Source organism: Camelus dromedarius, chromosome 6 (genome assembly GCF_036321535.1).
Source record: "Camelus dromedarius isolate mCamDro1 chromosome 6, mCamDro1.pat, whole genome shotgun sequence".
In the NCBI taxonomy this organism is placed as follows: domain Eukaryota; kingdom Metazoa; phylum Chordata; class Mammalia; order Artiodactyla; family Camelidae; genus Camelus; species Camelus dromedarius.
In genome coordinates this window covers 59,789,721-59,816,558 of record NC_087441.1, presented here as the reverse complement: position 1 = coordinate 59,816,558, position 26,838 = coordinate 59,789,721, and the positions used below count along the sequence as shown (strand labels likewise).

The following is a 26,838-nucleotide window of genomic DNA, read 5'->3' as shown; positions in this document are numbered from 1 at the left end:
GAGGGAGGGCTTGGCCCCAGGGGAAGACACATTACAGCCTGGCAACAGCGCCCCAGCTAGCTTTGCTCCCAGAGAAGCAAGGGCCTCTGGGAGGATGGTCTGGCTCCATTTTCACCTCATGGCCACTGTATCACTAGAGGGCAGGCTGGCTCACGGATCCCAAAATCCCGAGTGATGTGGGCAGGAGCCAAGGGGGCCCGTGACTAAAGTCTGGAAGCCTCCAGAGGCACGTTGTCCACCCACACTCAACAAACAGGAAAGGCAGTATTCATCTGAATTACAATGCTTCATTGAAATCACACAAAAAAAATTACCTTTTCTTTCAAAGCTTTCCTCTCTGACAAAGCAAACAAGAGCCAGGAACTTTGTCACCTCTTTTAAATAAAGAACGGTTGTATTATTCAGCTTTATAATGGCTGTTGATTCCTTGTCATAGGGGGTTCCTGCTCCATCTTCTTTGAGACTAAATGGGGACAGAAACCAAAACATATTTGAACCATTAAGAACTGCAATTTGTAACCCAGCGACGGAGACTGGCTTTCACATGGAGAATGATAATCACAGTGATAAATAGTTCATACTGTTAGTACCTTTCGGCTAAAGCGCTCAGAGACACCCAATCACAAGAATATACACAGTATACGACAGTCACCTCCTATGGACACAGCTGGGCCACTCTCCAGGCACCTGAGGAACACAGGTGAGGGATGGAGGTTCAGTCTTCTTCCCTCCATGGCCCACAAAGGCTTCCTGCTTCCTTGGGACAGAATAACCAGGCTGTCAAAAGCACAGCCCCATAAAAGACCAAGAAGGGGTGAAGAACTGAGCCAAAATAAAGCAGCCTGAAGAGACATGGCAGCCAAATGCTGGGCTAGATCCTGGGTCACGGGAAAAACTACTATTGAAGAGAATTAGGACCACTGGTAAAATTTGAAAAGGGACTCTATATGAAATACTAGAGTAATGTAGCCCTGTGAAATACGCTTACTTTGAAAATTACTCTGTGGTCCTATAAGAAAATGTCCTTGTTATTGAGAGACAGATGCTCAAGTAGCTAGGATCAAAGAATCATGATGCTGGCAACTTACTCCCAAATGATCCACCAGAAGCAAACACCTAACAGTCCTCCCTCAGTATGGGGGGCTGGGGGGGGGGGCGGTTCCAGGACCCTGCCAGCAGATACCAAAATTCTCAGATGCTCAAAATGTCATGGTATTTGCATATAACCTATGGACATCCTCTCATGTACTTTTTTTTTAATTGAAGTACAGTCAGTTCATAATGTTGTGTTAGTTTCTGGTGTACAGCATAGTGATTTCGTTATACATGTATATACTTTTTCATTATAAGCTTTTACCAAGATACTGAATGTAGTTCCCTATGCTGTACAGTAGGACCTTGTTCTTTTCCTCCCATATACTTTTAATCATCTTTTAATTACTTATAATGCCTAATACAATGCAAATGCTATGTAAGTAGTTGCCAGAGTGCAACCAATTCAAATTCGCTTTTTGGAACTTTTTGGAATTTTTCTTCTGAATATTTTAAATCTGCTGGTTGGTTGAATCTGCAGGTGTGGAACCCACACGGAGGGCCGACTGTATTAGAAAAAGAAAGAGCAAATATGGCAAATTAATAAAAATGGGTGAATCCCAATGAAGGGTATATAGGAGTTCACTGTACTATTCTTGCACATTTTCTACAGATTTGAAATTTTTCCAAAAAAAATGTTTAAATATATTGGTCTATTTAAGAAAAGGTGTGGCCTACAAACTCAGATGACTTGGGTTTGAATCCCAGCTCTCTTATTTCCTGTATAAGCTTGGGCAAATTGAGTAACTTCTTAAAGCCTCAGTTTCCTCATCTGTATAATAACCATAATTACCTCAAAGTTTCCTAACCCAATGAAATTATACATTTATAGCACTAAGCACAGTGCTGAGCACATATAGAATGTTAACTGCTATTCTCATTATTAATATGGCCTAATGGTCAAAACTGGGTGCTCGGAAGACACTGATGTAATCAGAGTTCTGTATCCTATCCTCATAAGCAAAGGAGTATGCCCTGTACCTTCTCCTTTATCTGAAACGGTGTATACGGTTTCAGAATCTCAGCTGTGATTCCTGAGCAGCCTGAGGAGGCACCAGGTCACCTGCTTCTAGGGGTTGCTGGCCTCCTCAGAGCAGCCTGGAACCAGTAGCAAGACCTCCCAGGACAGGGCCACCTGCCCGCTTCCTGGCCAGCCCACCCTCTGCCGGTGACATGGGCTGGCTCATTGCCACTCCTGCAAACAGTCTCAAGAAACCCCAGAACCCACGCCCCGTTTGTGACCCAGACTGGTTCTTACTGAACTGGGCGGGTTCCCAGGAACGCTGTACTCCACCGTGGAAAAACAATCTGATCGCCAGGCCCTGCTCCCTCCTCCTCCCGGCCTTTCCCTCCCCATGCTTGTTTTAGCTGGATAAAAGTAACTCTGATTAACATCATTTATACCAACAACTTACCACTTATATCTAATTACCATGTGGCAAAACAATGATCATGCATATCATTGAATATGTGCCAGATTAATTGTGTTGTTCATCATATTTGAGTACGACAGCCATCCAGACTGTAATCAGGGTACTTTCAGCTTCCAAGACTATTTCAAGGTCATCCACTTACAGTTTAAAAACAAGAGAATACTGCAGGGCAGCAGTCTTGGGAAATAAGGTCTCTTTCTAAAGCTGTATGGCAGTGTTTAATAGTAGTAGTAGTAATAGTAGTAATAGTCGTAGTCATAGTCATAGTCATAATAATAATAATAATAATAATGTCATAATAATAATAAGTCATAATAATAATAATAAATAATGGCAGCTACTTTTATCCAGGGTCCACAGGGGAAGCCTAATGATATTTCATCCTCACTACAGGTAGTGAGGTAAGAATCACTTTCCCTATTTCACAATGGAAGGGACTGTGTGAGTGCATGTGTGTAACAGTTGGAAGAAGTCTGAATTCTGAGAAATGGTAAGACAGACTCTGACAGAAGCCAGACACAATGAGTAAAGAGGAAGGTGAAGAAAAGCTTTACCTCATGAACAACTGTATGAGATATGAAATCCAATATAAACAGCAGCAACAACCTGATGTCTTATTAAGACAGACATACTAGTTCACATTCACTCTGTAGACACCCATTCAAGAAGATTCACAATTATGTGAAATACTTTCTGTGTCTGGTAACAAATTCAATTTTCCTCATTCCTTGTTTGTTTTATTTTAAATGCATAAGAAGTTCTGTTTTCTAAGAATGTAAGACCATAATAATAAGCAGGTAATGTTGTCTGCTTAATTTTATGGTTTTCTGCTGCCCACAATAGAAGACAATCAAAAGTATATTGGAAAAAAAACTTGGCAGTTACTTTCTGTCACAAAGAAGATAGTAGAACTGTAGTTAACATGAGATACTTACGCAGAATTCAAGGATTCTAGTAGTCTCCCTCAACTATATGTGACATTATGATATGAGGACAGATTTTTTAATAGAGGAACCAGAACTCAGACTTGAATTCAAATCCTAGTTCCATTCCTTATTGGTAGTGTGAGCAGGGGTTCAAAACTTAACCACTCTGAACCGGTTTCCCCACCCGTAAAAAGGGGATAGTAATTCTTACCTCGTGGAATAGTGGAGAATTCAATGCTATAATGTAGACAGTGAAATTATTAACGTAATACCAGGTATTTACTTAATAATTTTTGTTATATTATTGCATACTAAATGGTATATTTGTTTATAGAGCTCAGAACCAAAGTATTAAGGTCAAATAAGTAAATGTAAAATGTCTCAAACATTATGAAAGAGAAGTATGGCTCGACATAGCCTTTCAGCATGTTTTACTCACCCATAAATACAAGAAATGTCAATGACCACATCGATCATATCACAGCAGAGTTCATAGGTTTGCATATCTACTGGGGTACTATCAGTTGCAATATAAATTTTACTGACCACATCAAAGAGAAACGCCTTTTCAATTCCAGAATTCTGAAACAAAAAGAAGATGCCATAAAGTGACAGCTGCTTTCAGAGCATGTCATGGTTACATAAAATTATATGCCATCCTCAGTGTAAAAGATAAATAAGCCAAAGTTTAGGTGGTTCCATTTTATTGCAGTCTAAACCCCATGGTCATAAACCTTTTTTTTATTTTTTTGGGGAGGGAGGTAATTAGGTTTATTTATTTATTTTTGATGGAGGTACCGGGGATTGAACCCAGGACCTCATGCATGCTAGGCATGCACTCTACCACTGAGCTATTCCCTCTCCCCATTAATTTCTTTATAACAGACTTGCACATGAAATGAAAACTGGAATTGTCACAAATTATTTATTTTTGGTAAATAAATTAGGCAGTGTTTCCTGACTCCTAGAGATGTTAACTGCAGTGAGGAAAAAGGAAAAGTAAAAATACAAATTTTACTAATTTTAAGTGAAAAAATAGATATTTAAAAAATCTAAACAAACTCAAAATTGTGCAGCGAAAATCAGTGTGAATACAACCAAAGGTCTGCCTTAATTCTACTCTCTGGAGCCTGCCTTGAGCTGCTGGTTTCTAGGACTCACTCAGCCAGCACATTATTCATGGTGTTAAACTTATTTTTAAAAATTCAACAGTATATATTTTATTAGCCAAAACCAACTTTTATGCTCTCTACCTCTGGTAGGACTCTATTAAAATTGAATGACTGCCTACCACTTGAATAAACATTCCGATTATACCAGTGAAATACAGGAATTGTTTTGGGAGTAAAATTTTAAAGGACCTAAAAGCAATATGTAGGCCCAGTCTTCGAAAGTAGTATTTCAGTGACCTTGAAATGTTGTGAGAACAAGTAGCAATAAGATTGTTTTCACTCTTGCAATGTTATTCTTAAATTCTGCAAATGACTCTAACAGGAGGATATTATTTACTTACTGAGATAAAGATGTTTAGCAAATTCTCCAGGGTGGGGAGTTGTGGAATCAGTTTCTGAACCACTTTGCTAAAAGCTTCAAATATTGAGTGATCATATATGCTTGTCAGATAAAAGCTGAAAGACAAAACAATATTTCGTCATTTTTTACCTTTGAGGAATAGACTGTTTAGACTGCCATAACCCTAGTACCATCCCTCCTGAATTTACTACAGTTCTCATGCACACATGCTAGCCCCCTTCAGAATTCCAAACAACCTTGGTTAAAAAAAGGGAACATTTAATAAGCCATTCCTCCCCAACTACCCAAAAGCAAGAACTGTGCCCATTCTCATCTGCTGACTGGCTGGACCAACAGACTTAAAAATGCAGGAGTATGTACTCATATCAGTTGATTCTGCAAGAGAATCCACACCAGATCATCTTTACACATCTCAGGTTAGTAACAGTTATCTTATTGATATGGAAGCACCTAATCTTCCAATTTGCAAAATGAATGATGCATGTACATACTATCCCACAAAAAATAATAGAGAAGTGGTTTTCCTTTGTGATTATTTCTAATTGAATTATTTTCAGAGTAGTCCTTTACTTATGATTAGATACTATCACATTTATCAAGAACTGTAATTTACCAAGAACTTCAGCATCAATTAACTTCCAGGATTAAGTACATAAGTTTTATGTTATATGTTTTTCATAAGGGGAAAGAATCTTAGTTTTGATCTTTGGTCAGAAAAAAATTTTTTAAACCCCACCACTTTCCCCAAGGAGTAGAGTTGGCATGTACAAAAGTTGCTTTTGCCAAATACTATCCCAAGTCCTCAGCACAAAGCAGGATACACAGGTAAGGTACTGCCCATACTAAAGCACTGTGGGTGACTATGGACTCCTGTGATCCCTGAGGGGTTTCTGTTCTCACCTGAGGTGAATTTTTTCTAATCCAGCATCTGCAAGGTCATCATTTGCCCTCTGGTGAATATCTCTTTGGGTTTCAATTTTGTGGTCATCGGAAAGACCATCCACTTTATGAATAAACACCTCGAAGTTGATGTCGGTGTTCACTTTGTAGGCCCTGGTCACCGTGAGGTGGAGCCTGGCCAGGGCTTCCATGTAATCATCCTAGGAACAGAGAACACTCCTGTCAGGGAGGCTGTTCTGCTTCCTGAACCCTTCCAAGCTGCCTTCCACAGTCTTTGTCTCCCAGATTTACTGAGGTACAATTGACAAAGAAACATTGCATGTAATAAGGTGTGCAAGGCAATGTTTTGATATACATATCTGCTGTGAAATGATCTTCCCAGTCAAGCTACTTAACCAACCCATCACCTCACCTCACAGGTACTTTTTTTTCCTCTTCCACATAAACGTTTTTTTTTTTTTTTTTTTTTTGGTGAATTTGCTATACTTTTTTCATGTATTTTTTTAAGTTGAAGTTTACAATGTTGTATCAATTTCTGGTGTACAGCATAATGCTTCAGTCATACATGAACATACATCCACATTCACTCTTAATCTGGAAACCATATGGATACAACCCCTCCCAAATATTTTACAAAAGCCCAAATGAAAGCTCGTTCATAGCATTCAAGATTGAAAACTTAAGTTTTGTTAACCAAAAAAAGGAAAAAGAAAGGCCAGAAAAATACAGTTACTATTTAGCCTGATGACAGTCATAAAGCTCAGAGTTGTAGTTTTATGAATTGAAAATGACCCCAGCACCACCCAGGACCTTCCCTGGGATACTGTTCCTCCAAGATTGAGTCTCTTGGTGAACTGTAGTGAACAATTAGAGATAAAGCAGGATACAAGTCACTGGGAGGGTGGGGAAGGAGGCAGGAAGAGAACTTTAGAACCACTAGTCTAGAGCAGAGATCAGCAAACCGCAGCCTTCGGGCCAAACTGGGCCCACATACTGTTTGTAAGTAAAGTTTTACTGGAACAGAGTCACACTCATTTGTTTACATATAGTCACAAAGCCTAAAATAATGACCATCTGGCCCTTTACAGAAAAAGTTTGCTGACCCCTGGTCTAGAGTAATTGCCCCAAATAACACAACAGTCTTTTCTCCTCCTTCCTATAGATGATACCTATGTAATAATATAATGAAGGCCTGTGTATGCATCTCTCTAAGAAATCAAACTTAAGACACTGAAGCCTTCTGTGTTTTTCCCCATCTTCCCAGCCCGCCCCATCACTCTACCCCCACACCCTTTGGAGGTAACCACTATCCTGGCTTCAGTGTTTATCATCACACATCTCTCTATACATTACATACATACATATCCCAAAGCAACATATAGAGTCCATTTACATTATTTGGAAATTTACAGAAACACAACTTCCACCTGTATCACAGTTTGCCTTCTTCACTCACATTATGTCAGTGAGACTCCCCTAGGTTGAAGCATGAAACTCTAGTGCATAATTCTGATTAATGGTGCTGTAAAATTGCATAGTGTGGATGGTGTATAATGTATCATGTATTGCCCGCTTACAGATATTCAGAATGTGCTAGTTCAGACAGTGATAATGTGGACAGTCTCATGTACATATCTTTGTGTCTATTTGTGAGCTTCTTAGGGCTTCCCCTGAAGGCAAGCTTGTCAGATCACAGGAAGGGGCAGCTTAAACTTAATGAAATAATGTCTAAGAGCCCCTAAACACCTCCAGACTCTCACCAACACATGTTCTCAGATCTCATTATTGTCAATTTGAAGGGTGTGAATAGGCCTTGTTTTTATAGCAAGAAAAGGAAAGGGCTCTTCAGGACAGAATTTAAAGGACTTTTCACCTCCCCATTCTGACTCTACACCTGGACAAATACAGAAAGCCAATCAAACAGGGGATTTTTTTTTTGGCATCCTTGTGTTCCCCAAACTAAATTAATAAAAATGTATCCTTCATCTTTAAAGTATTAAGTTAAAGTATTAAAGATACTAATAGGAAACCATGAAGAGAGAAAAACAGCAAGCACAGTCTTTCTCACCCTTTATACTCCAAGGAGTTACTTTAAATGAAAAACAAAGGTTGGACACTGAGCTAGCAGATTAAGAATTTTGGAAAAATTCTAGATTAATAATTTGTGACACTTTTTAAATAACTTAAAATATCTCAAATAAAAACTAAAGTCATTACTGTACAGAAATTCTAGAAAAGGCAAATTACTCTTTAGTGACGGAAAACATATCAGCAGTTGCCTAGGGCTGGGGTTTGGGGGCCAGCTGAGAAAGAACGCAAAGGAAGCTTTCAGAGTGGGGGAAATATTCTCTATCTTGATTGTGAGGTGGTGAGAAGGTGTGTTTGTCAAATTCGTTGACTGGTAGGGATACTTAAAATGAGTGCATTTTATTGTATGTAAATTACACTTCAAAGGGTGTTACTGCTTATGTCTTTAACTGAAGAGAGGGGTTAAGGGGACATGTCTATGAGCAAAACTAGCCAAAGTTGGGGGAAAGGGATAAATTAGGAGTTTGAGATTAACATATACACACTACTATATATAAAACAGATAAACAACAAGGACCTCCTGTATAGCACAGGGAACTATATTCAGTATCTTGTAATAACCCTACAATGGAAAAGAATCTGAAAAAGAACATATATATATGTATATATACATGAATATATATGTATATATACATGAATATATATATACACACACACATGAATATATACATGAATATATATACACACACACATATATATACATATATATATATCTCTCTGAATCACTTTGCTGTACACCTGGAACTAAGACAACATTGTAAATCAACTATACTTCAATAAAAACAAATTTTAAAAAACTAGTCAAGGTCAAGAGAGTATCACAATCTCAAAAGATCAGAAATCGCTCCTTTAACCTCCCTGCCAAGCATATAAAATGGTCTGATTACCAACAAACTGATGAAGTTGTACAGATCTACAAGGGCTAAAAATGTAGAAATGACACTGAAAAGGAGAAAATGAAGGGGAGGGGAGGGTATAGCTCAGTGGTAGAGCACGTGCTTAGCATGCATGAAGCCCTGGGTTCAATCCTCAGTACCTCCATTAAAATAAATCAATAAATAAATCTAAAAATAAATAAGTAAATCTAATTACCTCCCCCCAAAACAAAACAAAACAAAAGGAAGAAGATGCTTGATTTATTAGAGCAGAGGGATTGTAAATGATTTTTTTTTCCTACTGTGTTCATTATTATCTTCTACAATACACTGCCTGGTTTCTATTCCAAAACCAGATCTAGGAATTACAAGCCAGTCACAATCACCAATGAGGGTCAAGCTGACAGTCTCATTTGGGATCCCAAGCACCTGTGAAATGGCTTCCCGGGGACAGAGGGTGGCCCTGGAGATGTGATACATTCTGTGGGCTGTGCTGGGGGACTGGCGGTGTCACACATGGACCTCATGAAAAACCAGTCCTGATGCTTTCCTTCTCTTTTAGTTTACCACATTCTGTGAGGACACATTTTCTCCTTGGTGATATATTTATCTGGCACTCCTGTGATTGTGAGGAATTCACAAGCAAAAAATAAAAATACGAGGTGTCAGACAAACAGAGCACTGCTTAGAAATAAAGGCAGGGACATTCAAGTGCTCCTGAGACACCTCCTTCAAGTGTGGTTTTCTGTTGAGTGCCTGCAAGCACATCAAGTAAAGATTCCACAAACATGATTTTCAGTCCGCTGCTGAAGGAAAAGTACATTAGACAGACTCTGAAACTGCTTATTTAACTATTAAAAATAGGGAGCTATTTTTAGTAAATGACATTTCTCAACAATGTTTTTTCCTACCTTTTTTAAAGTGTAACTTAAACAAATGTTCTTCTCAAACATTCTTCTACCTTTCTCTGCCCTACAGCCAAAACAAAACTCAACAAACCAAGAAACAAAACAAAGAACACATTTACCCATTCAAATTAAAGTTCCACTTTTCATGTTCAGGTAAAATTTAAACCAAATTATAGCTGCAATTTAAAAACAGGCAAGTGAAGACATAGAAACAACTTAAATGTTCATTAACAGATGACTGGATAAGGAAGCTGTGGTAATATTTACACAATAGAATACTACTCAGCCATAAAAAATAATAAAATAATGCCATTTGTAGCAACATGGAATGGCCTAGAGATTATCATACTAAATGAAGTAAGTCAGGCAAAGACAAATATCATATGATATCACATATGTGGAATCTAAAAAATGACACAAATGAACTTGTTTATAAAACAGAAAGAGACTCACAGACACAGAAAACAAACTTATGGTTACCAAAGGGGAAGAGGGGTGGGGAAGGGATAAATTAGGACTTCAGGATTAGCAGATACAAAGTACTATCCCTAAAATAGATAAAAAACAAGGTCCTACTGTATAGCACAGGGAACTATATTTAATATCTGTAATAACCTATAATGAAAAAGAATATGAAAAAGAATATATATTTGTATGACTGAATCACTATGCTGTACACCAGAAAGTAACACAACATTGTAAACTGACTATACTTCAATTAAAAAAAAATAGGGCAGTGTACCTATTTTAGCCACATTAAAGCCATATCACAAACACTTGAGATAGTTGTGTTGGCAATTCAAATTTCATAAATGTAAATTGTACTGTGAGCACAATATGGTACTGAAGTAAGTACTTACCAAGCCACTGTCCTGAAATGATGAGTCAGGCCTGAAATCTACTTAGCCACGGGTAGGGCTACTACTGCTGCTACTTAGTTCAACTACAGAAACAGCGGCCTCGTGACTCAGGGAGGAAAGGAAGCTTAGAGGAGACAGACAGGCGTGACATCCCTGGAGTCTCCCCTCCTAGCGGCTTGTTCACACCCTGGCCGCTCCTTTGGGGCTCCAAGCTCCCTGATTTATGGTGCTGGCAGACCTGAAGCAGGAAGGCAGGGGACACTGCCAAAGCCACAGATGGGCCAGGACATAGGTCAGTACAAGAGGGACAGCCAGGGAAGTGCAACTCACAGCAGGTCCCAGACCTGATGCAGGTGCCACAAGTGTGCATTTCTGGATGGGCCCATGGGAAGACCGCACTGCTGTTCACGGATCAGACACTGGCATATAATGCCTCCCCTCTCCCCACTCCACCAGAAAAGGAAGAAAGAACTCCCTCTAACCATATGGCCACGCCCCTGCAGCTACACAAACAGTTCCCAGTGCAGTCACTCGGAACTAAAAGGCTTAGTTGAAAATTTCATTATTATATTAAACAGGCATCTCATTCCATGAATGAATTTATGATGCTCTCAGGCCTGAGTAGTCTTCTCCAAGAATTGTTCTCTAAGCATGGGCTTGGAACCATTATTACTAATAGTCTTCACAGCCCTTCCTCCCTGACACCACCGGGGCTCCTGAGGGGCTGGGGGGTGCTCCACCGGATTTGTCTGATCATAGGCCCAGAGTTTCAGAGAAACATTGAAACTTGAGGTTAGAGTTGATTTAGTGCATTCCGATAAGACTTGTTACCTTTCATTCCCCAAAAGCTGCAGAAGAGAGCCCCTGGGAGGGCCTTCAGGCTGGGCTACCCATCAAGGACACTTTCTAAGAGTACCTGGATGTGGGGAGTTTGAAGAGCATAAATGTCCCCATCCTGCTCCCTTGGTTCTTTCCCAAGACTGACCTGCCTGAGATGCACCTGTGTTTCTGCTGTCTCCCTTCCCTCAACCCCTTAAACCACTAGCCCTGCTCCCACTTCACAGGAGGAAGGCGCAGGGCATTAAAAACCCAGGGTACCAAAGAGACCATTCAGAAGGTGGGTCTGAATACTGAATTAAGTGAGTGACTCTCTAAAGCCTAGGGAATAAGGCTCTTTGCCAGCAAAGGGGCTCTCAATTCTTTGCTTTTAGCGAAGTTAAGGAAGGACACAATCAGGTACTGATAAACCACTAAAAATAAATTTTGTGTGATAAGAGAATTGGGTAATTCAGGGCCTGTAACTTGGAAGGAGTTTAAATAATCGAGTGAATGCTTTAACAAAACTCGCCCCATATCCACCTAAATACTTATGTGAACAAGCTTCCTTCTTGTTTCTATACAAACCTACAGTTATACAAACAAGCAAAAAAATAGAATTGATGCCAGAGCCTGTCTTATTCAAGCATAGATACATGAATTAAGTGGGAAATAATATATATGTCAAATTTTACTTTTTGTATTTAGTTACGTATAAAATACACACTCATTATGTTGTCTTAATCAATGGTGCACTAGCAATAATTACAATAATTTGATTCAGAAGAAAAATGTTCACACTAAGAACTTCACAGGAAATAGTAAACATTTTAAAATGTAGATACACACATAGTTTTTGTTGTAGAGGACCTGTGATCTTCTATAGATGTTTGCCAAGCATACCAGAAAGCGGGCACACAGTTGCTGTCATTGGTCTGAACGGTGGTCTATTCCATCTGTGGGGTTTCCTCTATGGTTTGCTGAGACCTAGGCAGCCCCCTACCATCCCTGGATGGTCAGGCTGTGTGAAAGGAGCCTTTTCCCCTTTGCAAAGCCTGAGAGCCCCAACGGAGAAGCGCTAGTCTGGTAGAAAGGCCTATTTCTGACTCTAAACCCCAAACCAAAACGACCGCAAAGTAATGTGTCTGAACGTGGGGGAGGAGGGGCTGCCTTTGCCGGGGGGGGGGGGGGTGTATTGCCACCAGACCCCAAGACTGAGCTTTACCTGGGAGTCTATGACAAATATCAGCGCTCCTGTTCCCCGGAAGATCATCTCATAGTCAAAGGTAGGGTCAAAAAAGTCAATCTGTCCTGGGAAGTCCCAGATCTGAAAATTAACAAAGGAGCTGTTGGAAACGTCTTCCCGGCAGATCTTGTTCGTACTCTCCAAGAACAGGGTTTCGTTGGGAGACATCTTATGAAAGACAACTTTCTGAATGGATGACTTGCCGCTTCTCCTCAGGCCCATGAGCAGGATCCTGGGCTTCACCTCAGTGCTGAAGGGGTCGCTGAAGTCCAGAACTGGAGAAACCACAAAACGAGAACGAGGGTGAGACACTGTCACAGCGGTTAACGAGGCCGGTTTCACTTCCGCCTCGGACGTGATTTATGCTCCACAGGCAACAGAGCGCTAATTGCATCACCCCGTTAGTTGAAGGGCCAGGTTTTAGTAAGTGCAAAAGCCTGGGTAAAAAATGCTGCTTTACCACCTCTCACACAATCCCGGAGGGCCACAAAACCTGGACAATTCCCCATCACGAGTAGGGATGCTGGAGTGTGAAGAGGAGAGATTTCCTGGAGCAGAATATCAAGGGAAAGAGTCTAGTCCTAGCATTCCAGAGCAAGGTCCTTCATTGCCTAGATCTTCAGTCTCTGCACCAAAGGGATGCTTGTTTATCTGAGTTATGCCTCAGAGAAACAATTTTGGACTCCATTAAAATTTAAAACTTCGGTGCTTCAAAGGACACTATCAAGAAAGTAAAGCTGGTGGGGGGAGGGGAAGAGGAGGGGAGCAGGGGGAAAAGGAGTCAATAGCCATCCATGAAATAAATCAAGTTCCAGCACGTTAAAAAAGAAAGAAAGAAAAGAAAGTGAAGACAAACCACAGAATGGGAGAAAACATCTGCAAATCGTGTATGTGATAAGGATCTAGTATCCAGAATATATAAAGAACTCTCACAATTCAACAATAAAAAGACAACCCAATAAGAAAATGGCAAAGAATGTAAGTAGACATCTCTCCTTCTCCTGGCCAATGCTCTCACATACCACAAACGTCTGGCAAATAGGCTTGTACTCAGACTGTGTCAGGAGCAGACACACTTCGTGAGAGGCACACCTCTCCCAGGCCCAAACTGGCTCTAGGCCTGCACTGTCCAGTAATGTAGCCACTAGCCCTGTGTGACTATGTAAATTTTGGGGGTTTTTTTACATTTTTATACTAATTAAAAAAAATTTTTAGGAGGAGAAGGTAATCAGGTTTATTTATTTTTTATGTTTTAATGGCAGTACTGGGGATTGAACCCAGGACCTCGTGCATACTAGGTATACACTCTACCACTGAGCTGTACCCTCCCTCCCCCCTTTTTAAAAAAAAATTTTATACTATAAATTTAAATTAATTAAAATAAAAAATTCAGTTCCTCCTTATGAGAAGTTTCTAGAATAGTCAAATTCATAGCCACAGAGGGTAGACTGATGGTTTCCAGGGACTGAGGGGAATGAGAGTGAGTATAGAGCTTCAACTGGGGAACATGAATGGGTTCTGAGGATAGATGGTGGTGACAGTTGCACAACAATGTGAATGAATTTAATGTCACTGAACTGTATACTTAAGAAGGTTAAAGTGGTAAATTTTATGTTATATATGTTTCACCACTATCAAAAAAAAAAAAATTCAGTCCTTCAGTTGCACTAGCCATACTCCAAGTGTTCAAAAGCCACACCTGGTAAGTGGCTAATGTACTGGACATTGCTGACATAGTACATCGTCATTATCACAGAAAATTCTAAAGGTCAGTGTTACTCTAGTCCCTGGTAACAAGAATTCAATCCTAAAATCCTTTGCCCAGGGTCCTAGAGGGATTAGGCGTCACTTGATAAAAGTAGGAATTGGTATAAAATCTCAAAACCCTGTAGGGCTCTCTTTTCTTTGTCATAGTTCCACAATGTTCTTTAGACAACCACTTAATTTCTGAGCAATGTTCCTAGTTGACCAAGAGTGTGAATATGTCACAGATTCAAAGGTAGTGTCACCTAGTGGCTAAGTGTTAGGGCTCTGAAGTCAACAAGCCCTGGGGTATGAGCTATGAGGCTTTGGACAAGACATTTAGCTTTTGAGACTGAGTTTCAAAACCTGTAAGATGGAGTTGATAATGACAATAAAAATCTCATAGGGCTGTTATGATAATTAAATGAGATCAAGGGCCTAAAGTAATTATTAAAAAATAAGACCCATTCAGCAACTGGTACTGGGACAAACTGCATATCTACAAGCAAAAGAATGAATTTGAACCCTTATTCCTCACCACATACAAAAATTAACTCAAAATGGATGAAACACCTAAATTTAAGAGCTAAAATTATAAAACTCTTTTTGTTATATAATCTCTTTGAAAGAATTTCTCAAGGATGTACTCCTGAAAGAAAATACACTCAAATATAGTGTAATACAATAAACAGTGGAAGACAAATTTTATTGAAACCTCTTAGTTTAAAATAAGTATTGATTTTAAATTTTTGAATAAAAATTAGAAACTAGAATTCCAGACAATGTAGACAAGGGAGATTGGTGAGGGAGAAGTAGGCAAAAGGTAAGTAGAAGAATTTTATGGTTCTTGTTAGAAAGGCAGTTATGTATCAATTTTTTTAAATATAAGAATAAGCATCTCAAACCAGTAGAAAATATAAAATATGTGCAAAAATGCATTAGATAAGGTTCTAGGAGGATGCAAGACAAACAGCAAAAAGTATGCGGGGTAAGAATTTAGGGGACTCATTAAAAGAATTTGGATTTTAATTTTACAAAGGAAACACATTCACATACAATATGATTAAAATTAGTTTTGAAAAAGAACAAGAACAAATGTTTAATGTATAGGGAGTCATGAAGGACACAGACCTGGGAGGATTAAGAGACAACAACTGACACACTGTTTTATGTTTTAATTTACAAAGCTCAGACTTTTAAGTTAAATTTCAAAGATACACAAGCTCACTGAAAACTTGTTATTTTTTGCCTTTATATGTCAAACACAAACATTTCAAAATATTAAATAGTCCTTAAATTGTGATTTCAACTCTACATATTCTTTTTAAATGGTTGTCTTAAGGCTTCTTTTTTCCCCCAATACAATAAATATATTGGTTAATGTACCCAAAGTAGCTGATCGGTAAATGCTGGTTGGACAAAAAGATATGTAAACATGTTGCCTATCTTGGAGAAACGTAAAATCCAGTCTAGAGGGGTATACATAGAATAGATAAACAAGTTTATGCTGTGTAGCACAGGGAAATATATTCAAGATCTTGCAGTAGCTCACAGGGAAAAAGAATATGAAAATGAATATACATATATATTCATGTATGACTGAAAAATTGTGCTGTACGCCAGAAATTGACACAGCATCGTACACTGACTATAACTCAATTATAAATAAATTAATTAAATAAAATCCAGTCTAGACAATGTGGTTTTGGAACAAAGACAGATCACTGGAACAGAATAGGGGTCCAGAAATAACCCCACACACACACACCCCAGACAATTGATTTTTGACAAAGATGCAAAGCCAACTCCATTGAGAAAGGACAGGCATTTTCACCAAATGGTGCTAGAACAACTGGATAGCCATATGCACCCCCAAGCAAAAAAGAATTTTAATCCAGTTTTCACACCATACAAAAAATGAATTCAAAATAGACCATAGGCCTAATTGTAAAGTCTGAAACTCTGTAACTTCTAGGAGAAAATATTCATGATGCTAGGTCATGCAAAGATTTCTCAGATATGATGCCCTCTCCTCTAAATTGACCAGCTGGATTTCATTAAAATAAAAACTTCTTCTCTTCAAATGGCACTGTTAAAATAATAATAATAAAAAATAGGCAAGCCACAGTCTGGGAGAAAGTATTTGCAAATCATATATCTGATTTGTAGCTAGAATATATACAGAACTCTAAAAACTCATTAAGAAGAAAACAAAACCCAATGTTTTTTAAAAAGAGGGAGCAAAGATTTGAACTATTTATAAAAAATTTACAGAAGGTAAGTAGGGACATGAATAAATGCTAAACACATCATAGTCATCAGGAAAATGTAAATCAAAACCACAATAAAAGAATATTGCATACCTACTAAGATGGCTAAAATTAAGAAGACAGTAACAAGTGTTGATGAGGATGTGGCAGTAGTAGAACTCTCATACACAGCTTGTAGAAAGGTGATTTATTTGTAATAGTCAAAAATTGGAAACAACCCAAATGGCCATCAATGGTGAATGGATAAACAAACTGTGGTGCATCTCAGCAATGAAAAGAAATGAACTACTGATACATATAATGTGGATAAATCTCAAAATATTATACTGAGTGAAGGAAGCCCGTTGAAAAAGGACATACCATGTAATTCCACTTACAGAAAGCTCTAAAAACTAAACTAATCTACAGTGACAAATAGCAGATCAGTGGCTGCCTGGGAAATGGAAGAGGTAGTAAGGAGGGGTCGGGGGAGGAACTACAAAGGGGTACAGGAAAACTTTTGGAGCTCATGAATATGTTCATATTGACTGTGGTGATGGCTTCACAGCTGTACAAATATGTAGGTGTAATTTATATGATGTCCATTATACCTACGTACAGTTGTTTTTAAAACGTAATCTCAAGGACAAGAATGGAAACCTAAAGAACTATAGCTGCTCATGTATCACCTGCCAAACAGCATGTGCTAGATCAATGCAAAGAAGGGGGGAAATGCCCATGGGCTGGTGGGGAAGGAGCCCAGTGGATTACAAGGGCTTTGAATATAGATTTAAAGCAGTGTAGGATTTGGATGGGGTTGAGGTGGGTGGAGGGGGAGGCGAAGAGAAGGAAGCCCAAATGTAAGCAAAAGCATAATGCCTTGCATGGAACAGGAAAATATGCATGCACTAAAAACTCAAAATAACCATGTATGAAGATGCCCTTTACAGGCCAATTCCTGCGGTAGGCTCCGCACACTTCATCCCATTCACACTCCTTCAGGAGTAGATATTATTATCCCCATTTCACAGGTGAAGAATCTCAGGCTCGGGAAGGTCAAGTAACATTCAAACTGAGGGCTGGCCCATCCAAAGCCTGCCTTTTCTCTTTCTGCTGTGCAACACTGCTTCCAGTCATTGAAGGCAAAACTCCACATTAAATTATGTACAACCACAAAAGTACTTCAGTGCTTATCAATGTCTTTATCTCTTCCCAATGTATGCTGCTGGAGGTGGGTGCAGAGTTTAACTTATCCTCAGCAGGGTCTGCAAGTCTCTATATGGCATTATCATCCACACTGGTGCCCAGGACTGAGAAAAGGGACAAGAGTGTGTACGCACGTTTACATACATAGTGTGGCTGGGAAGTTAAATATGCATACAGCCATGAAATTCACAAACAGTTGGAAGTATTTCCTTTTCTCTGCCAAATTCAAGACTGGGCCATCAACTATAAGCAGCTGGGAAATGGTGGGCCCGATCAGCATGAGTACCATCAACTGCAGAGAATGCTTACACCCATGCAGGTGCCTTTTATCATATTTAGCTGGTACGTACAGAAATACACTGTGTGCCAGGGATCTCGCTAGCCATTTCTACAAACTTTCCCCACCCAATGAGAAGGTAAAAGTCTGTTTTACACCTGAGGAATCTAGGGGGAGGAACTTGCCCAAGGTCACAGGACTGGTATGTTGCTGGAGCTCTCACCCCAGCTGACATTAAGCTAAAACTGCAACCAAGACAAAAGAGACTAGGAAACATCAGTGTGCATTGTGCATAGAAGTAAATACTACTAATGAAACTCTTTTAAATTTACTTATACATAGGTGGGTGCTGGTTCACAATATAAATGTATTTTTTATTGTGGACCCACAGTCAAAAATTTTGTAAGCCAGTGCTGTTGATCTGGGAAGGTTTCTTACATCAGAAAAGCCTGCTGACAAAAATCTCCCTTCTAATCCTCTCCTCCTCTCTCAAATATACCTGCTTCTGAAACCCTCTGGGGTTTCTCAGAGGATCTCATTCCACTCTGGGAGTGGTAATAGGGAGTTTCCATCAGGAAAGGAAACACCTTGGCCTCCTGCAGAGGGCTGCCCCCCCCCCCCCATTACACTTCCCTGAGCATCACATTTACTCAAGTTTGATAAGAACCACCTGAGAACAGTGACAGCATTAAAGAGAATGAAGGATGAAAGCACCTTTGAAAGGGGCAATAAAAGGGCTAGCACTTTATTATTTTTTTAAAAGGGAAATCAGAAAGGAACTACAGGAGAATTTGTGACTAGAAATGGAAACCCAGAGAGGGCTCTTTAAAAGTGTCGGTGGGGTTTGGAGGAAGTTGCCAGAGTGAGGTGAAATTTACAAGAGGGCAGTTTGTTCCCGTTTCAGAAAGGTTCCCTGACTGTCTGCCAAGTGTTCTGTTCGACAGGGCTGAGCCAGGGGCTGCAGACACAAAGAAAAGATTCATTCCTTAGCGATTAGAGGGGAAAAGAGACAAGAAAAGCTGACAACTACAATGCACTGCTATCTAGGTGTTATGGGGTCAGCGAGAAGGCTCCCTGGAGAAATAACATCTGAGTCTTAAAGAAAAGGAGGCATAAAAGAGATGAATGCGGGAAAGGTTAAGCCAGGAAGAGATTCGGCTTTTCTGAAGCTTAGGGAATGTAGTTTAAAGAAAAGCCTGTGCACTGTCCAGTGGCTTCCCACGACATTTAGAATAAAATCCAAATGCCTTCTTCCCCCAAAAGGTCCTAAGCGGGCTGCCTTCTCATGCCATGCCTGGTTCATCTTCCCCACCAGTTCCCTGCCCTGCAGCCACCCTGGCCTTCTGCTTCTTCATCTTAGGATCTGGACTCACTCCTCCCTTTGCCTGGCAGGCTTTCCCCAGGTCTCCCCTAGCTCCTCCTCCCACTCAGCCCTGTGGCAACTTTACTTCCTCTCACCTCAAAAGGGTCCCATCACTTCCTAATATCCCTGTCTTCTTCATAGTGCTTATCACTATACAAAATTATCTTTTTACTTTATATGTTCATCTTCTTATCTGTTTGTTTATTGTCTGTCTCACATATACACAAGCTAAATACACTGCAGCATGTGGTGTGAGCCCAATAAATATCTTTGACTAAGTTAGTTGACAGAGATGCTGGCAAGTTTGGATTTTACTCTGAAAGCCACGAGGAGATCACTAAGGATTTTAAGGGGAAACTACCATGATCAGATTTACACTTCAGGAAGCTCACTCCAGAAACAGAATCCCTAGAGGGGGTCAGTGTGGGGACAGTGCAGGGGTCTAGAATAAGCTGCTGTGGCATAAAAATTATTTTGAGCTGAGGGCACTGGAGTTCCTGAAATCCCTTAAGCGCCTGAAGCAGAGCCTCCCAAAAGAACTCAGTTGTCAAAAATCTCCCCAGGAGCAACTCTAATCTCTTCTTGGAGACTAGGACAGAGCAGTCAGCACTACAACCCAGACAGACATTGTCACAAAACTATCATATCTCCCCTCTACTCTTATGTACCCATATATCTTTCCAGTGACTTGTTTTTCCATAAGTGCCCCTTCTCCTATCCCCTTCAAAGTCATTTTTTTCTCCCAGAAGTGCTTCTCAGTCCCCATTTCTAACCACCTCCTTGAGTCCAATGTTTTTTGTGAACTCTCAGGCATTAGCACTTAATTAGACCTATTTTTCACTTGTTAATGTCATTTGTCAGTTAATTTGCAGGACTCCAACTCTGAACCTAAGAGTTTTTTCCTCCCTGACAATAATTAGGAGGAACACAAATGAGAAGCCTGTGGAAATGGGCGAAAGGAATGGATTCATGAGAAGCTCAAATCAACTCAATAGTACTTGATGATCTTCTGAATGTAGGGGACAAGGGAGAAGGAAGCCCCAAGTTCCTGACCTGGAAGACCAAGTGAAAAGGGGCCCAAGGTCATAAAGGGGAAGAGGGTGAACAGGTATTTGAAGTGGCTGGGTCTGGGGTTACTGTCAGGCATGGGCTGCCTCAGCAACCTGTACTGACACCTCAAACCCATGCCCATGCCTTGTCAGTCCTTTTTCCTTCATCTTGTTGGCTGAGGGTGAGGGCACACTGAGAAACAGCTCAAACCAACCTGCTCCAATCTTCTTACGACCAGCAGTTACCATTTACTGACCACCTGCATAACGTGCAGTGTCATCGCTAATCCCCCAAACCTCATACCATTTATCCTTCACAGATGTGACAACTGAGGCCTCAGAGCTCAATAAACACTCAATAGACGTTTGCTGGTTGGGATGCTTAAATGAAAGTGATTGAGCAGAATTTGAAGCTAAATTATCCGAATCTTTAGAAAGGAACTCCACATCTGTTGTTGGTCCAGACCAGCACTTAAGTATCAAGAGGATGAGCTTTATGCCCAGGTAAAGTTCATCCATTGTGGTCAGGAGAACTGAGCACACCTATCTTCCACTGGGTCCTGTCAGTACCAAGACTTCCCAAATAGTGCAGCTTTGTATCTAGACTGCTGGAGATCCCAGGGAAACTCAGTCAGCCAAGGAGCAGCAGCATGGGAAGGGTGCTCCAACTGGGCCGTTATCAGCCTTTAACACCTGCAAGCTCATGACTTAATCCAGAATTGGCAGAGCCCTGTCAAAAACTACCAGGTCTGGAAAACACAGAAGGAAGGGAGAAAGAGGACAGGACTGCATGGGGGCCATGCCTGACTGATATGTGGGTGGGCATGTTCACCACAAAGAAGGAATCAGAAATAAGGAAAATGGGAATTGAAGGCCAGTGTGCACCTCCTGACAGTTCGGATGCAGCTGGCCCTGGCTTCCCAGGGAGAATGAGACATCGTATGAAACACCCTTCATCAGTTCTGATGTATCAGACAATTGAGAGCTGTTATAATTAAGGAAAGTTCCCCAAGAGGTGACACCTTTGATCAGACCCCAAAATGGGTTATAAAACAAAGACTTAATGAGAGTTAGGAGAACGTGGTGGCAAATGGAATGGTTGAAAAAGTACTGAGTTAGTGCCAGACTGGGGTTCAAATCCCAGCTCAGCCACTTACCCACATTTGTCCCAGAGCCCACAGGCCTTTATGTCATCTGTCAGCCTGTCATCATGTATACATGAACACACACACACACACACACACATCTTCCTTTCCCCCCAAAACCCCAGCCCAAGCCTAGGTAATAAGAGGGCCTTTTGTGGAATGTGACCACAGTGAGAGGCTCGCTCAGCCCTAAGGGAAAGTTAGAATTTCTTTGCTATTATTAGTATTCTCTGGGGGTCCACAAGTGCTTAAGGTTCTATATACTCACAGTTTTAGGAAGAAGACTGATTTGTTTCTATTTGCAACATTATCTCTAGTTCTTAACAATTTTGATCAATGGAACTACTTACACATTCAAGACCCGGGAGTCCAGTTAGAAATTCCAACCTAAGTGGAAATTAAATATATGAATAATAACAGTACCATTAATAAGAGAATATGCAAAAATCATGAAGATTCACTGTTTGATTAACTACTTGGTAAGGAAAATTGAATGTAATCAGAACATGTATTTTCAAAGGCATAAAGGTATTTGAAGGTGATTTTTATTTAATTGTGAAAATCAAATCTTTTTCTATGAAATCCTCCCACATCACACTGGCAGATAATTAAAAAGCATGATTCTATATGCAAATATTTCCCTTACATGTGTGTTCAACAACATTTCTTATGTGTTCTGATTTATCAATGCTCCTGAAGAAGAGAAAAGTGCTCTTGTGAGTTTTTTTTAAACAATCACTCACAGTGATCAAGGTTGGTTTTACACACTGAGAAATGCAGCTTGAGTCTTCCCCAGAGGTGCTCAAGAGGAGAAGGTCGACCAGCTCCCTGGGTGCTTTAGGCCAGGAGTGAAAAACCTGTTTTGTGTGTCACAGCCGAACCAGGGAAAGCCACTGTCACAAGAGAGCTTTGAAGCCCTGTTTAAGAGAGAATTTAAGAGTTGCCTTTCTCTTTTTTTTAAAGTAAGGAATAAGAATAAAGGAGGTAGAGAAGACATGAGACACATGAGCAGAAGTGACTGTGGCAGGAAGTGAAATCGTGTCACCAGCAGCTATGGGCGTTGAAGGGACTGAACAAAGCAGAGTGAACTGAGACACGGCACCCAGAACTGAAAAAGATAATCCTTCAAACTTAGAGCCACACCTTATCTAGAACTCCAGAACTTGCTGTTCCTGCCTCCTTTTCCCGTTAAACTACCCCATGTCTGCTCTAACACTAAAATGGGAGAGGGGGGAGGATATAGCTCAAGTGGTAGAGTGCACGCTTAATATGCACAAGGTCCTGTGTTCAATCCCTAGTACCTCCTCTAAAAATAAATTAATAAATAAACCTAATTACCAACTCCCCCCCAAAGAAAAGGGGGAAAAAAGTTTTTAAAAAATGGGAGAGACTTCTGATAAAAGTAGAGAATCAAGATTCCGTGATACCCGGAATCACCAAAACATGTTTACAAACATCTGATATAAAAATATGCTAACTATATATACTTGAATAAGCTCTGTGCCTAAGGTGTGACCTTGGTCACATCATTTTTAACTATTCTGTTTCCATCTATTCCAACATTTATCTATCACTGTATTTCCAGGGCCAGATGGAAACCCAAGAGATTAGCTATAGCCAGGGCTATAGTCAACCCAACTCTTTTTGGACAAGGCAGAGTGACAAGAGAAGGGACTTACATTTACCTGAACTTGACCCTCTCCTAAACCTTGCGCAGTTCTAACTCATGTTGTGGCTGCAGAAAAGTCCCCTGGCACCTCTGGGCCACAGTTTCAGTATCAGGAAAACAATTTTCTCTACTTACTCTTAAGAAACAATGAGAAGATAAATTCACTAATAATTTTTTAAAGTATTTTAAGAAAAAAAAGCTGACACTTATGATTAATAGAAGTGAACTGCCAGACTCATCGCATTTACACCCATCAGGGAAGTGTATCACCTGCTGACCCTGGATTTTTCATGTCTCCAGTAACCACCTAAATTGTCACTTCCTCAGATCCTAAGAGAGTGCACAGGCTGCTATGGAAATAAGACCACACTTAGCTGGACTGTGTGTGAGCAGCTGCCTTAGCCAAATTTCCCCTAAAAATTGGGAGGGACTTTGGGAAAAAATAATTTCGTTTTCTGATTAAATATGATCTTTGGTTTTCCTTGTTATCACAGTTTTTAAAGCACTGTAATTTATTAAAGACTTTAAGTCCATGTGTCTAAAAACAATCATTTTTTTTGGTGCAATTGAGTTTTTTAAATTATCTTTCTCTCTTTTTTTTTTTTTTTTACAGTTTTGTTTTTGTGGGGGGTTTTTTTTGGTGGGGGAGGTAAAGAGGCTTATTTATTTATATTTTTAAATGAAGGGGATTGGACCCAGGACCTTGTACATGCTAAGCAAGCACTCTGTCACTGAACTATATCCTCCCTGCTTTGGTGCAACTGTTTTTAATGGCTTAATTATTGCCTCTGTCTCTGGAGTTTTATCTGGAGCAGAGGGGTTGAAGGGGAGATTCATCTTCTTTTTTTTTTTTTGATAGTTTGTAATTATTTATTAGGATTGAAAGTTGTTTGCTCTTCTATCCCAGGAGCATCCATTCAGCTGCCTCTCAAGTGGTAAGCTGCATTTGACTGCTACTGTCATAAATGCCCTTAAATTTTAGGATAACAGAAGGTCTGCCTTTGCTTAAAACTTCTTCCATGCCTTGCAGCAACCCATCTCTTCACACCTTTATACAAAAGGTCGGGGAGATTCATCTTATCTCTGATTAACTATCCTGAAAGCGGGGTTGAGTGGTGTCCAAATCTTTCCTTACCAGAACTAAAGGGAACACTCTTGCTGTTCAGGAATCAAATATGCATTGTAAGCCAGAGAAGTGCAATTTCAGTCTCACCTTAGCTGCACTAAATTTTCAAACTTAGCACAATGTGGTAAAACTTACAAGGCACTCAGTTTTAAAATAAGATCAGAGGTTCCCTGGAAGACTACGGGAAATAAAAATCACACTGTTCACCTTCAGTCACATTCTTTTGCACAGCAATACTGGTCAGGTCTGCATCCCACTCGCCAGGGTAGATTTCTGAACCTCATGGAAAAAACCCCAGGTCTCCACGAAGCTCAGGCACTTAACCAAGTCCATTAGGAAGGTGAAGGGGGAGGAATTCATTAGGGAAATACTGCTCACAGTTCAAAGTGCACCCTCTTCATCTTTTCTCAGAGTAAATAAGTCCTCTTCCCCACCCCCCACTTTCCATTTCTTGAGTTTGAGAGTAGATAAGTGTAAATTTTATCAGAAATAACACAGGGTTATAATGCAACATGTGCCCAGGGCCCTTTAGAAACTGGGATGACCATTTGGTGGCACCATGAGGTCTCAGGAACAGAAGGCCACAGGAACTGAAGTCCCAATTCACAGCCTCCACCCCCATCTCGACTCCCCAGGACCACATCAGCTGGCATGACAATTGTCAGGGCCCATCCTTGCTAGAACTGTTGACTGAGCGGCTATCTGCTACTTCAGAAAGCGAATGTTCTGATAGATTCTGCATTCAGGCCTAAACCCCCAAAATCAAAGCCAGTGATACGTGGAAAGAACAGGAGCCCGCGAGAGTGGAGGAAATTTTCTGAGAACAGACCACCAATCCACAGCAGGCCAGGCTTCACTGATGTTGGCTCCTCTCACCACACAAGTGTACTTAGTGCTTCAAGATTCTAGTTTGATCCCAGGAACTCAAGAGAGAGGATTTTATTACTGAAGTAATCAAAAGCATCAGTTACAGGCAAGTGTGCCTTTGGTTAGGGGCAGTGGGGAGCATCCAATACCAGCTTTGGGGAAGCCCTATGTTCAGGAAATCCCGGCCTTTCAGGCAAAGCATTAATTTCAAGTCCCCAAATCAAAATTTTAAAGTGCCCCCTTAAAGAACTGCCAAATAAACACACAGGTGCAGTGCTTTCCCTGGAACCCAGCCTCTGGCCCCCAGGACAATATAAAATTACAGGATTTTTCTTCCCAGATATAGCCTCTTTTATTTCTTTTCTTGTTTTAAAAAAAAAAGAGGATCACACATGCCCCCAGTTGTCTACATTTCAAATACCTTGCAAATCCATCCCCATTCTGAATTTCTCTGGAGCCTCCTAAGAATCTAGGAGGAGCTAACAAATGCAATTTGAATAATAATGAGGCGACTGAACAATTTAATTACCAAAGGTAGCCCCAGAGACTCCAACAAAAGGGTTGAAAGCCTTTATCTACAAAAATGTGGCCACGTGCTCAACTGTGGGACCAATTACCGGGAGTGCAGGAGAGAGAGGCGCGCACAGGTGCAACACGAGTTTAAGCAAATGGGGATTTAGCACAAATCCTCCCTGGGGACCGGACACTATGAAAAAGGGTGACTAGGAAAGCTCCTTTCTCATCTATCAGGCTCAAGATTTAGTTAACGTTCTTCCTTTTCTGATTAATTGAAAGTAGCACCTACCGTACGCAAAATAATGAAAACTGCCCACCCCCATCCCCCTACCGCGGGCTTTGTTTGTATGAAGAATTTGAAATAAGTTCAATGAATTTCCAATGAAAGTTCTTGAAAATCAAGTTACTATGGTACTTTTTAGCCCTCATACAATTTCTTCAAAGTGAACATTTTAAAAGTTAGTTCCTTCTCTAGGATGCAGACAGCTTCACCTAGATGTTATGGTTACCAGGCTCATTCTACTGACCTTTCCAAATGACCTTACAATAAAGAAAATTTTCCTTGCTTTGGAGGGAAACAAAAAAGATGAACCCTTCTGGAATCCTAAAAAGTTCTCGACTTCCTTAGGCCTTAACAATTAAATGCAGGAATCCCCAACAAGGCTGAACAATTACTAAATCCCGCTTCTTGAACAGGAAACAGAGTTTGCTTCTGAGTGGCCATGTATTCCCCCACCCTGTGATCACTCTAAGGCAGGCGCTGTATGCCCAGGTGGTGACACTGAGCAGAGAGATAGATGTCCTAACAACCGTATTTGCCTGTATCTCCGGAAATCTGCGGCCACTCAACGACTTCTTTATCACCTGGGCGCATCCCCCGCCGCTCCACCGGCGCCCCTACTCCGCGGACTTGGGCGGCCCCAGGACCCCTCCCGCGGCGACACAGGGCAA

The 26,838-nt window shown here is 40.5% G+C and overlaps 1 protein-coding gene across 3 annotated transcripts in view; it reads right to left on the bottom strand.

Annotated features, from left to right (window-relative positions):
- The window catches only part of RRAGD (Ras related GTP binding D), a 35,766-nt gene that overhangs the window by 7,956 nt on the left and 972 nt on the right, over positions 1–26,838 (bottom strand). For 2 of the 3 annotated variants that reach the window (XM_031456031.2, XM_064486864.1), the window contains exons 2-6: positions 12,657–12,952; positions 5,885–6,084; positions 4,965–5,079; positions 3,891–4,033; positions 315–463 (exon numbers count right to left, since the gene is read on the bottom strand). In XM_031456031.2, coding sequence (XP_031311891.1) covers positions 315–463; positions 3,891–4,033; positions 4,965–5,079; positions 5,885–6,084; positions 12,657–12,952 — 903 coding nt within the window. Of the gene's footprint in view, positions 1–314; positions 464–3,890; positions 4,034–4,964; positions 5,080–5,884; positions 6,085–12,656; positions 12,953–22,059; positions 22,099–26,838 lie in introns of those variants that run through there. The other variant, XM_064486865.1, reaches the window with a different exon arrangement.